This window comes from Bos grunniens, chromosome 8 (genome assembly GCF_055505025.1).
Source record: "Bos grunniens cultivar Pamir isolate PY7600 chromosome 8, Bosgru_T2T1.0, whole genome shotgun sequence".
NCBI classification, from domain to species: domain Eukaryota; kingdom Metazoa; phylum Chordata; class Mammalia; order Artiodactyla; family Bovidae; genus Bos; species Bos grunniens.
This window is the reverse complement of record NC_141172.1, coordinates 112,524,641-112,538,727: the sequence shown is the minus strand read 5'-3', so window position 1 is coordinate 112,538,727 and position 14,087 is coordinate 112,524,641. Positions and strand designations below refer to the sequence as shown.

General features: G+C 43.9%; 1 protein-coding gene across 2 annotated transcripts; it reads right to left on the bottom strand.

The window, feature by feature from the left end:
* Window positions 1–350: 350 nt before the first annotated feature.
* On the bottom strand, window positions 351–8,273 carry FAM110C (family with sequence similarity 110 member C). Of its 2 annotated transcripts, none has more exons than XR_015169357.1 (2): window positions 6,781–8,031; window positions 351–3,373 (listed from the first exon to the last, which is right to left on the bottom strand). XR_015169357.1 is itself a non-coding variant. In XM_086414626.1 (2 exons), the coding sequence occupies exon 1, from the start codon at window positions 7,893–7,895 to the stop codon at window positions 6,987–6,989; it is 909 nt and encodes a 302-aa protein (XP_086270752.1). In that variant the 5' UTR covers window positions 7,896–8,273; the 3' UTR covers window positions 351–3,373; window positions 6,962–6,986. The 2 variants fall into 2 exon arrangements, 1 of the variants encoding a protein (XP_086270752.1); XM_086414626.1 differs by having other exon boundaries at window positions 6,962–8,273.
* Window positions 8,274–14,087: the final 5,814 nt, after the last annotated feature.

Genomic DNA, 14,087 nt, shown 5'->3' with positions numbered 1-14,087 from the left:
AGTTAACTAACAGGAAAGGTTACAAACTGTACTCTCATTTTACCTTTGAACTCATTTTACAACAATAATATTAATAAGCCATGAAGGAAAAAAATAAGCAAAAGACTGATAAAACAAAGAAAACCAATGTGCTAAATATTCAAACTGATTTTACTGTATTCCAGCTCCGGGGAGAACTGGAGACTTTGGATGCCACATGATTCTCCTAGCTCAGGTTTTAGAATGCACTCTTCATTTTGACTGATAATCTGCTGTAATATTTAGGAAGGAGAAAGCAAAAGATATGAGTAATTATAATAACCATAGCCTTGCTTCAATTTTTTCATATTGTACAAATTCCCAAAGCTATATTAAAAATGACAAAAAATAGTTTATTTCTTTGATACAGAATATACAATATTGCACTCATGTTGCAAGTAGTGTGTAAAAAGAGAACTCTATTTAGACTGCCATAACAATTGTCTGGGCCTGCTATTTCATGGCGTCACCAACAATAACTGTAGCACTGCCCTTTAACCCACTGAAAAGGGCAACGCTTGATAAAGCCTGCTTTTTATTCCAGCGTCAGTGACCAGCAGTTTAAAAACTATATGCATAATGAGGAAACTTCAGTTATATAACTACCTTTCAGTCACATAACTACCTTTAAGTCTGAGGCACTGGTAATCTGTATCCATATATTAAAGAACTAGATACTGTCAAGCTATTTTCCAGGTTTTATCAATTATTTTTCAATAACTTTTCCTTTCCATTGTACTTAATCATATTACCTAATATGCTATTCTTTCCTGAACAAATGAAAGTATTTTGCAGCAATAACTATTGTTCATCCTTGTGAAACCCATTATAAACTTTTTTATTCAGACTGAGCTACAAAGTCTGATTGAGTCTCAGAGTCACTCAGCAATTTGGGTTAATTCAGAGTTAGGAAAGGATTTCCCGCCACCAGCCACACACTCAGCCCCTGAGCTGAGGCCTGAATCCAGACACACAAGAGGGAGTGTTAACCTGATCCTGCTGGGGTCTGGGGACACCCTATTCCTGCCTCACACACACCCCTGACATTTACTTCATAGAGTCACTGTCATTGATACACAAATGCTTCTGGAAGATCTCAGTGCTTTTAAACAGTAACCAATTTGTTTTCCTGGTTTTCATATATTACATGGGTGGTTGGTAGCTATTTCTGCTGCTTAGTCACTTCAGTCATGTTGGACTCTGTGCGACCCTATGGACTGCAGCCTGCCAGGCTTCTCTGTTCATGGGATTCTCTAGGCAAGAGTACTGGAGTGGGTTGCCATGCCTTCCTCCAGGGGATCCCCAGGACCCAGGGGTTGAACCCGCGTCTCCTGCATCTCCTGCACTGCAGGCAAATTCTTTACTACTGAGCCACCAGGGAAGCCCACATGAATGGCAGAGTTCACATCATTTTGATCTCAGATAAATCTGACCTAGGATACACTTTATCCTGTTCTGACAGTAGAAAGGCACATAACAATTTCACTTAAAGCATTCACATAAAAAATTAATGGAAACTGCAAAAAGGGAAACTCCAAATACAAAAGATCCTTTAAAGAAAATTCTCATCTTTGACATTATCTTTTAAATTAAGTATAATCCAGTGAATAGTGAATAGCAAAATAGCATTAAAAAAAACAAAAAACAGGGAAAATTTTCTTAGAGCAGGGAATCTTCGTCTTTATAGAGTCTACATTGAAGTGGTGTCCTCCCCAAATGCACAACCGTGACTTACTGACAAACAAGGCCCTACAGCACTGAGCACAGTAGAGTCCCGAACATGCTGCTGAGTCACATGGAAAATTCAATTAAACAACATACAGAACGATAACTAAGGACAGAATGACGAAAAGTATACTGATAAAAACCAAAACCATGTGAAATGTCAGAAAACTATCTGAAGACCAATACTCATATAAAAATAAATATTTAACTCTAGGACCTATTCTCACAGCAAAAGTTACAAAAGTAGAATACAGTATTAAACAAATACATGAATGTATCACAATTGGTTTATAAAATATTTTACTTTTGAGAAACCTATTTCTCTTCCCTCCCTGTTCTAATAATTATATTCTTAGATGTATTTTGATGAAACATTGTGAACTTTGACTGGGTGACAGATTGTCTTTGGGTCGTTTTCACGGATACACAAACTTCTCTCCGAAGGTTCTGAACTTGAAATGTATTTACTCTGAGTGTCATGAGCCAGGACAGGTTTAGGGTCACAGTAACTCCTTACCAAGAACACTCCAACCCGACAGTCTCCCAGCTGCCCAAGGGGCTGCCCTTGTTTCAAACATCCTATTCAGACAGAGCGAACTGCTGCCAAATTTGGAATGACTGCATGATAGATGAGGGTGCGAAGCAGACCAAAATGTAGGGCATTTCACATGTCATGAGTCCATGTTCTGCCTAAATAGAGGTCTTTTTTATCCTTTTCGGAAGCTGGGGACAAGAGAACCAAGGAGGCATATCCGACATGGTGCTGCAGAAGAGGACCACTGATACAGATTTGAAGGAAGAAGCTTCAGTATTCTGCCAATTCTCAAGAAACTGTCCAGGTACACAGAAAGGTTTCCTAGCAGTATTTCAACTCTTTATCTTTTTATGTTACCACTGCATGTCCACAGCCCATCCGGAGTGGCACTCAGTGACCCTGCAGCTCTCCAGTGGTTGTAAAAGTGCTTTCTGATTCACCTCGTAAGATGATCAATTGCACAGCTGGAATTCACTGTAGTTTATGGTACGGCGGTACTTAGAAAGGGAGGTCTATGTGTGAATGTGCAAGTGTGAGCATGTGTTTGCTCTTTGTTAACCACAGTATTTGTGTAGCATACATCTTCTTATGATCACAGAACTTTGATTTAAATAGTGCCAATCTGTCCAGTATGGTTGAAAGCAGTAAATACCATGGCATTTGTGTTTGAATTTCATGCTCTTTGCCTTTTTTCCTTTCAAAATTAATGATCATTAAAATGTATCATGGTGCCTATTTGTCAGCAAGCCACTCAGAAAGATGCCCTTGAAGATATTTCCAAGCAGCTTTTCCTTCTTCTGCTGCCCTCTGGAAGCAAAAATAGATCCACCTAACACAAGAAAATATTTCCCAGAGATTCAGCTATGTCATAACAGTTAAAACTCAGCTAATTTCCAGTTCTGTGTTCCCACCTTCTCCACAGCATTCCAAACTTCTGAAATGACAAACGTCTTCAGTGGTGTGTTTTATTCCTGGGAAAGAGCAATTATATGGATACTTGGGTACTCTAGACAGAACCTGGCAGTGAAGATGGGCTGGGGTCCCAGTCATCCAGACATACTGCAAGGAGTCCCCATCGTCCAGAAGGCTTGCTTCCTGAGGAGTAAGGAAAAAGCTATCAATCAACACCAGTCTAGGCAAAAGTTATAAAGCCAAGCACTGAATTACAAAGTTTGGTCCCTGCAGTCTTTGGTTTTATGATACCTTCTGTATTTCACACATCTCCTTTGTGCATTTAAAACTTTGAAAAGAAATAAGTAGCAAACATAGCTATCATCTGGTTGCTCTGTATCCATTTCCCTGTAGGCCTTTTTCTGAGGCAGTAAAGAGAAATTTCTTTGAATGTTGATCGGTAAGGCCAGTGCTCACTAGCACAGAGCTGGACAACAAAACAGAACACAGAGCAAGCAATACAAACAAAATTTAAAACGCAAACAGGTTCTGCCCTTTCAAACACAGTCCTCTCTGAAAGACTCTGGGGCTGGGCTGATGATGGAGGCAGCCTTATTACAGCTCAGGTCACTGCGCTCACCTAAAATGCAGTCCTAGTTGGTGAGTACGAACTACCCAGCTAGTTGGAAAAGACAGAAGTGGGAAGGCAGGGGTGTCCCGTTTGTCTGCTCCATGCTCCATTGCATCTGTGCAGATGCTCAGACAGTTCTACCGCCCAGCTTCCAGTTACCCCACATTATCAAAGAGAAGTGTGAAAAGAGCTGGGGAATGTCTGGTATTTTTGCTTTAAAATTGAACAATATTTATCCCTAAAAAATTCAAAGGACAAGTTGCCATTCTTTTATAACGATATTAAAATCAGTAACATATATTCTATACAAAAGATAGAAAACCAGAAACCTAAATTTTGGCAGGCCTCCCATTTTAATGAACTGAAGGACAGGAAGATGATTAAACACCAGTAGACGGAAGAGTGGTTTTCATGAATTTTACACTGGGATATATGATACCAAAATTATCCACGTATAACCGTCAGTCATGGAGCCCAGTGGAATCGCATGCAGCTTCTATAAGTCATTCTCTATCTCTGATGGTCTCACTTTTGAAAAGTAAACATTTTTAATCCATGGGGTAATAAATTTATGAACTTATTTAATTCTGGATGGAATATTTTTATTTTACTTTATAGTACCTCTATATACCAAGAGGACAAAAACCTTCACATAAAATATATTTTCTTTTTCACCTAGAAAAGACATCTTCATTCATCTCAAATTTTCTGAATTTTTCATGAAATCCTAAAACAAATCTGTATGGGTTCCAACACAAATGTCACAATAAACTAGAGAAAAATTACAGCTGTAGTTTTGTTTCCACAGCTTCCAGAAGTTAGGGAACTATTCTCAGGCAAGTAATCCTGTGACAAAAGGTCAGCTGCATTTTGTTCAGGCTGCCAGAAGACTCTCACCAACGAAGGTGAAGGGTCTGGAGTCTGTCCTGACTCTTTTTCAGAGGGGATTTCATATCTGAAGGTAGTGAATTGAGGGGACTGTGGTCATGACAGACATTGTCCTCATTTGGAGAATGAGGACATTCCACTGGAACCCATGACTGATAATTTTAGTATTCTATTGCCCAGTGTAAAATTCATGAAAATTCACTGTCTACTGGTGTTTACTCATCTTCCTGTCCTTCAATTAATTAAAATGGGAGGCCTGCCATAAGTCGGAGAAAGGACATGCATTTCTTCCTCACAATTCTCCAAGCAGCAAGCCCTTAGGTCTCTTGGGTTGAAGTTCAAAGAACTTGAGCTGTTTGGGGTCTATGAGAGTAAATTTGTAGAGAAAATCTTTACAGAGCTGATGCTTGCCATTGACACACAGCAAACTGGGCAGGTTCTGTGTAACAACCATCTCCCTTCTCTGAACAATAACAGGAAACAGCTCAGAAGACAGGTGATACGGTCCTCCACTTGAAAAAGCAGCACTGTGAAGAGGGAGGGAGCTGGTGAGTGAGTGCACCTCTGTTCTCCTGCAGAGTCATCCCGGGCAGTCCCCAACCCCGTGCCACTTTCCTCTGGCCTCAACTACTTCCCTTTGCTATAAAAGTCCTGTCACAATAGACAACAGTTTTTCTGTTGTTGTTGTTTTCCTTTTCTAGGTTACAGTCATGGAACACAAACACATTTCAGACTATATGGAATTACAAAGTATAGAGGTGGGAAACCCTCTGCTATCCACGTTCATTTTATGGACAATGGGAGCCTAAGCTAAAAGTGGGGGAGTGATTGCTACAGAAGACAGGCTCCCAACTCCCCACTGAGGGCTCCATCTGCTACACCATGACCCTCTGGGACAAGCCAGCCTCTGCAGCTTCCCTCCACCATATCAAGGTGTTCATGGCCAACCCTAACCCTGGCCAGCAGTCACTCACCTCAGGCCCCAAGACAACTGGTGAAAAGTACGAGTTCATGTACTGCTTTTAGTTTAAATTCTGATTCCCTTTATACATTCTGTGGGGACTCAGGTTAGGGAAAATGCAATAATCCTCAATAAACTACAAGGGAGTCTGTAAGTCATGACCCTTCTGAATTCAAAAGAACACTGAATCCTTTTCATGAATTGTCACATCTGTATTAAGACCATGGCCACTTGGGGAAGTTAGGCATTTTTCAGGCCTCAAACACAGGTGAGCTGTGTGCAAAGGCGTCTTAGTGCAGACTCCCCCACCGTGCTGAAGACTGATACCATGTCTTAAATTAGTTTATCTCAAGGGCAGACAAAATACTTCTATCACATTAATTTTACAAACATTTATAGCAAGTCGTCAGTGCAGGGTCAGAGAAAACAAGATGCTGTAGTGCTTAAAATCTTGGTTCTCAAAGAGAACCCTGAAAAAGTATCTTCCCTTCTCCCTTCACTACCCCAGAGATACCCTCTCCATAGAGGTGACAGTGAAAATAAACATTCCTTACTTCCTTGAGGAAAAAACTTCCTGAGATCAGCCTTGAGATACTGACTCCAAGGGGAAGAAATACACCTCCCCTGCTATCATCAGAGGCAAATAAAACACAGAATCACTGCCAAGTGGAACTCTAAGACATTAGTTATGATCTAGTCCCTCCCTCAATTAAAAAAAAAACTGAAGCTCTTTCTTGGGCACAAAGCTGCCCCAACGCATCTCCTTAGAAAGGTCTCGAAACAATCTGAACAAAATTTAGGCAAAAATCTTTTAGAGCTAAATGAGTGTCAAATGGCTGAGAAGATCCTGTAGAGAAGTCCTCCTCCCTCTCGGCTCGGTCGGTGAAGGCCTCAAGGAAGCGCACAGCCTTCCTTTCTGGGGAGGGGAGATCGCAGTCCCCCCAGGGTCCCCGCGGACCTGACCGGTCAGCCGGCATCAAAGCTCTGGACCCACGCAGAGCTCTCAGGCTATTTCAACGCAGGGAAACAGCAGAGGTGTAAAAGCACTTTCTGACGGAGCATTTGGAATGCCCATTTCTCCTCTTTCTACAGTAATAAGCCAACTGGGATGTACTTAGTGTACAGAGTTACCTTTTCTGGCAGCTAGAAGCCGCACACCCGGGAGAACCGGCACAGGCCGGGTCTGGCAGCCTTCTGACGCAGGCGCCCCTGCGGCTGTCTCTCGGCCCGAGTTACTTTAGAAGGCAGGGTTCCCCGGCTCGGTCCCTCCCCAGCACCTCACAGACAGCCCTCCCGGGCCCCGGACGCACACCTCGGCCCGGGTCTCCTGGGGTCTGTCACGCGGGGCCCTGCAGCCCCTGGCCGGGCGTCTCCTTGGCCTTCTTGCAGGTGTACAGCCACTTAATGATGCGCGCGTTCCTCTCGACCACCGAGGTGGTGCTGGGCACCTGCTCCGCCAGCTCCTCCTCCTGCAGCCCCTCGTCTTCCCCGCTGCGCCGGGAGAAGCCGCTGTCGGAGGTGGCCACGCTCACGCTGCGGACCTTGAGGGCGCCGCGGTCCGACTCAGCCGAGAAGTTCTCCCGCCCGAGCGCCTCCACCACGTCGGGCTCCAGGCCGCAGTACTGGAAGAAAGTGTCCGATTCGGCCAAGGACGCGGAGTAGCGCGAGCTGAGGTCGGACTGCGAGCGCTGCAGCCCCCGGCGCCTCGCCCCCAGCAGCTCCGCGCCGCGGGGCGCAGCCGGGACCCTGGGGGGCGTCCCGACGGACCGGGCGGGCGCGGGGGCCGTGGAGGGGCCAGGCTCGGCCCGGGCGGCCCCCTGGGCCCTGACCCCCCACTCCGCTCCCACCCGGGCGGCGCCGGGAGGCTCGGGCGTCTTGTCCTTGCTCGGCCCCTGGAAGAGCTTCTTCACCAGGCTTGCCCTGGGGCTGTCGGCTCCCGACGCTCGGGCGAACTCGCACTTCTGACGGTATATGACCAGCGAGTCCGGCCTTAGCGGCTTCCGCGCTATAACCCTGCGCACCCCGGGCCCGGGGACGCACGCCTGCCCTCCGGTCGCCTCGGGGCTGCTGCCCCCGCCAGCCGGGCCTGGGCCGGTCCTAGGCGGGCCGCGCACGTACTTGGCGCGGTCGGCCGCCAGCCTCTCCACCGCGCTCCTGCGAGCCGGCCCAGCCGCGTCCGGGGCCGCGGGGGTCCCGGAGTCCCGGGACAAGAGCCGCGCGCTCGCGGGGGCGTCCAGAGCGCGCATCCTCCAGGCCCGGCCCACTGCGGAGACGCTCTCGGACTGCGCGCGGTCGTCAGCGGACCAGCTCCGGAGTCGGTTCCGTGTGAGCAGCGGCGCCCCGGTGCCCGGCCACCCGGGGCGGGGGCAGAGTCCGCTCGGACTGAAGTACCGCCTGCCGGCCCCGCCCCTCCCGGCCCGCCCTCGCCTCGCGCCGGGCCCGCCCGCCTGTTCAGGGTCCCGCCGGGCTTCGCGCGGACCTGCTCCGGGGTCAGGGCCGAGCCCCGCGGGCCCGCAAGGCAGAGGGGCGGGGAGGGGCCAAGTCGGTGCGGCCCCGGGGGCCCACCGCCCCTCCCGGCCGCGGGGCGCGGTCTCCTCCGACGCCGGCACTTCCGGAGCCGGGAGGGCAGAGCGGCTCCGGCGCCACCCCCCCACCCGGCAGGTGTCTCCTGCCCTTTGAATTCTTAAAGTGACCTCGGGATGTTTGAAAAGTGACTTTAATTTCCTGGAGTGCTCTTGCAGGGCACTCCTCTTAAACTGTAGGAAAGAAACGGCTATGACGCGCCGCAGGACAGGTCAGTCTGTGTGTCAGGCAGAAGGGAACCAGGAACCGGGACTGGGTCCAGGCTCAGCCAGACGGCCTGCCGGTGGCCCGACCAGACTGGACCGTCTGATGCCAGGGCTCGAGAGACAGCAGCGACTGCGGAGGCAAGGCTCAGGGATTCGGGAAAAGCCTGAACACATTCCCAGAAGACTGCTGTTTTTACCGTAATCAGTGTAATACGGAAACCACGGGTTCACCAGGGGAGTGAATCAGTCTAGGAATGCTGAAAAAGTCTAAGGGAGAACATTGCCAAAATTCCATTATTTCTAAAGTTGGACAAAGGACTAACGATATCTGCCAGACAGTGATATGGCCACGTTATCTCCTGTGAAACCAACTCCATGGTACGCTGACCTTTCAAGGTTGAGGCTGAGTGCGCCTGGTGCGGAGCAACACCTGGCTGCGGGCAACTAGCTGCCTCAGGTCTGGGTCTGATGGTTTTGTTTTTTTGTTTGTTTTTTTTTTTTTTTTTAACAGAAATGCCAATGGGCACCAAGCGGACTGGTGGTGAGTGAGCAGGGGCAGAAGCTCAATGATTTCAAACAGGTTTGGCAAACCTGCACCCACTGACCACCAACCACCCAGAATCCCAGCAGGTGCCAAATGGGTCTTCAGACCTGGAGTTTCTCTGAGGTTATATCCTATAGTCAGTGATAGAAACACAAGAAACCAGGTCTCCTGAGAACCAGGCTACCCAGTTACTGTCACCAGAAAATGCCACACTGAAGTGAAAAGATGCCTGTGGCCCTGAAACTGGCTGAGAGAGAGAGAGAGAGAGAGAGAGAGAGATGGAGCCTCCGCTAGCTCCAGGGATGGACAGATAGCATACTGGTGGTGGGAGGGCCTGGTGGGAGCCCAAAGCCCAGCTTTTACTAAGGCCACCGTGTCTATTGTCAGTCAGAGAAAACACATATTTTTAATTGCTTAGCCCCAAATGCCTCCTTTTCATGTTTACACTGGGGCAGTTGCAGCAGTTCAGAGAGAGAGAACTCCTAAGCATAGGGGATCTGGGATTTGTCTGAGCCTGGGTCCACCATTTATTAGCTACGTTCCATTGGACAGAAAACAAATCTCTCAGGGCCTTTGCTCTGTCATTTGTAAAAATCTTCATTTGTACAGCTTAGAACATTCACTGCTCTTTAGTGAGCACTAAATGAGGTCTCTGCCCTGGCTTCTGGAGAGGCTGTCAGGTTGAACTTCTCGGTGTTCCTTGTTAGGGCCAGGTTGCTCCACTGTAAACTGGACCGCATTACTCCCACCGGCTGGGACATTGATTAATGAGATTAGGCATATAAAGGGCTTAGCGCTATGTCTGGTACAGATCAGATTTTCTTTTTAAAAATTTTTTTATTTGGAAGACAATTGCTTTACAACACAGACGAACTTTTCAATAAATAAATGTTTTAATTATGGTGGTTATGATTAGTGGATTATCACATTTTTAAATAAGGTTAGAGAATTCACATATGAGTATTGAATAAAACTACTATAAAGTTGTATTTAAGGCAAAGATATTAAGATACTGACAAAATTTTCTCCATAAATTTTTCTCACTGCTCAGCTGGTAGCTTAGACTTTGAGCCTCATTTATCCCTGGCATCATCTCCAAAGACATGATCAGAGCAGGAATAATGCTTACAGACCCAATGATCCAGAAACTCTCCTCCAGAGAATATGTGCTGTGGAACCAAGAAGAGATGTGTTCGCAGTATGAAGATATTCACTGCAGACAAGCAATTGAAATCAACATGTATTCAACAAAAGGAAGAAAGTTAGATCATGGATGACACACCTGTGGGACGGAGCATCATGCAACCGTTTACAGTCATGCTTCCATAGGATATTTTATGGAGTGCAAATGATCAGGATGTATGTGAAATTTTAAAAATAGGACAAGTATAGTGGCAGTCTTGAGTAAATAGCTAAATATCATGAAACCTACAGAGACTAAATCATGAAGAAATAGAAAGTCCACGTAGACCTGTAGCTAGTAGGAGATTGAATGAGATATCAGATGTCTCCCATCAAAAAGAAACCTTGTACCTCATTATTGACTGACAAACTTTTAAAGAAGAACTAATAACCAATTCTTCTTAACTTTTCACCAAAAAGTGAAGAGGAGGGAACACTTCCTAACTCGTTCTATAAGGTCTGCATTACCCTCATACCAAAACCAAACAAAGATAAAATAAGAAATCTGCATATTAATATCCCTTATGAACATTAATGCAAAATTGCTTAACAAAATACTAACAAGCACAATTCAGCAGCATACTGAAAGGATTATCTACAAGTGGGATTTATTTCTGGAATGCAAGGGTGGTTCAGTGTACGAAAATAAAATAATATAATATCAACAGAATGAAGAGAAAGAAAAACATACAAAGTCATTACAATTGATTCAAAAAAAGCACTTGACAAAATTCAACATATTTTCAAGATAAAAACACGCAACAAACTAAGAATAGAAGGAAATTACTTCAATGTAAAAAAAGTCATACGTGAAAAAGCTAGAGTGAACATTAGACTCAACAGTAAGAGACTGAAAGCTTTTTGTCTAAAATTAGGAACAGGGCAAGGGTGCCTGCTTTCACCACTTCTATTCCATGCAGTACTGAGTTCCAGCCAGAGCAATATGGCAAGAAAAAGACACAAAGCCATAGATTAGAGACACAGATTAGAAAGGAAGAAGTAAAATTTCCTCTGTTTGCAGATGATGTTATCTTATATGTAGCAAATGCTGAAGATTCCAGGAAAAAAAAAAAAAAACTGTTAGAAAAAAATACAGGAAAGTAGGAGGATGCAGGTTAACACACAAAAATCAGCTGCACTTACATGCACTAACTGATTAATCTGAAAAGAAAATTACAAAACAATTGCATTTACTACGGTATCCAAATAATGAGTAAAATATTTAGGAATTAAACCGGGAGGTAAAAGACTTATATGATGAAAACTACAAAACACCACTAAAAGAAATTAAAGAAGACATAAATTGAGCTACATCCCATGTAATAGTTTGGAAGACTTAATCTTGTTAAAAACCCAATACAACCCCAAATGATCTATAAATTAAATCTAGTCCCTATGTAAATCCTAATGATATTTTTGCAGAAATAGGAAAAAAAAAACCTATCCTAAAATTAATCTAAAACATCTAAGAGCCCCAAAGAGCAAAAAAAAAAAAAAAAAAAGCTTGAAAAAGAAGAAAAAATTGGAGGACTTACACTCCTGGTTTTATAACTTACTGCCAAGCTAAATCAAAAAAGCATGATGTTAACATAAAGACAGATTAAAGACCAGTGGAATAGAATAGATTCTTAAAATAAACCCTCAGATATATGGTTGAATGAATTTTTATAGGGAGTGCCAAGATGAATAAGGAAGGGATAGTCTTTGCAACAAACGGTGCTAGATAAACTGGGTATCTTCATGCAAAAGAATGCAACTGGACTTAAATCAACTTGGATCAAGAACCTAAATATAAGACCTAACACAATACAAATCTTCGAAGAAGACATAGGACCAAACTTTATAACATTGAAATTAGCAGTGATTCTTGGATATGACACCAAAGGCACAGGCAACAACAACAAAAAAAAAACAAATTGAAATTCATAAAAATATTTTAAAATGTATGTATCAAAATCACTATTCACAGACTAAAATGGCAACCCACAGAATGGGAGAAGATATTTGCCAATCATGTATCTGATACAGAATTAATAACCAGAATGTATAGAAAACTCCTAAAATTCAGCAACACAAAAGCCCAATTCAAAAACTGACCATAAATTTAGACATTTCTCCAAAAAAGATTACACAGGTTGTCAGTGAGCATATGAAAAGGTGTTCAACATCGGTCATCATTAGGAAAACGTAAATCGTTCAACATCGGTCATCATTAGGAAAACGTAAATCCAAACTACAAAGACAGACCGCTTCACGCCCATCAGGACGGCGACTGTCGAGAAAGAAAGAAAGAAAGCTCAGAAAGCAGCGCGTGTGGTGATGCTTTGGAGACACTGGGACCCTGTGCACTCTTGGCATAGAATGGTGAAACCTCCGTGGAAAAAAATTACAACTAGAGTTACCTTGTGTCCCAACAATTACACTTCTGGTTATACATCCAAAAGAAATGAAAGCAAGATCTTGAGGAGATATTTGTATACCAAGTTCATAGTAACTTTGTTCACAATAGCTAAAATATTGAAGCAACCCAAGAGTCCTTCAGTAGATAAATGGATCAGCAAAATGTGTATATATCCAACAGAATTTCATTCAGCTGGAAAAAGGAAGAAATTATTGCAATGGACTGCAAAATGGACGACCTTGAAGACATTATGCCAAGAGAAATAGGCCAGTTACAAAAAGACAAATACAGTGTGTCTCCACTTATGGAGTTACTTAGAGTAGTCAAAAAACCGTGAAGACAGAAATGTTAATGGTGGTAGCCTGGGCTAGGGGGGCGGATTCTGGAGAGTGATTGTTTAATGGGTTGAGTTTCAGTCTTAAGAGAGAAAGAGTTATGGAGATGGATGGTGGTGATCGTTGCACGACAGTGCGAATACATTTAACATCACTGAACTGAACACTTGAAATGGTTAAGATGCTAATTGTCATGTTATACAAGTAACAAGAAATATTTTACCATAATAAAAAAGTGGAAAAAAGCAAAACCTGTGATACAATCATACACTAACTCAGAAATAGGAATAAACTGATCCATCCAACTTGGGTGAATATATAGTGAATTGTGTTGAAAAAAAGTCCATCCTGAAAGTTTACACATGTATGGTTTTATTTGTGTAGCATTCTCAAAATGACAAAACTGTAGCAATGCACACATCGGTGGTGCCAAGGCTAAGGGAAGAAGTGGGAGAGAAGAGGGGCTAAGTGCAAAATGGCAGCATGAGACAGCGCTGTGGTGACTGGAACGTTCTGTATCTGTGCTGTGTGACTGTCAGTATCCTGGTTTTGAAATTTTATTATGGTTTTGCAGATATCACCATCGGGATAAACTGGGTAGGGGACACACTGCGTATCTCTGTATTTTTCTTGTATCTGCACGTGATGCTGTCTTTTTATCTCCAAATATGTTTCACAATTAAAAACTAAAACAGCAGTGTAAACCAGTGAATAAATAAATCTGTGTATCAGTTATTCCAGTCCTTCAGGTTCTGAGCATGTTGTAGAACATGTTTGTCTATGTAGAACACATTTACTGGCACTTACTGTATGCAGAACACCATTCCAGCTGCCAAGATACAGCAAAAAACCACGCTAAAAAAATAAGCATAAGCCATACTTCAATTTATGCATTTTTTCACAAGTTGATTTACTGTTAGTTTTTCTGCTTGATGATCAAAGTGTTCCAAATGTCTGCGTGTGTTCCTGTGCCAATTCATCCTCTTCTAGTTAAGCCTGTTTTACTTCAATATATGCACAACCAGGAAAAAATTATTATGGCATTTTGCTCTCCATTGTGTTTAATTATAGGGGCTCCCTGACTTATCAACACCTAGATTCAAGGGATTAGATCTGATAGACAGAGTGCTTGAAGAACTGTGGATGGAGGTTCGTGACATTGTACAGGAGGTAGCGATCAAGACCAT

Coding starts and splice junctions, on each gene's coding strand:
- FAM110C (XM_086414626.1), bottom strand. CDS start 7,895: ATGCGCGCTCTGGACGCCCCCGCGAGCGCGCGGCTCTTGTCCCGGGAC.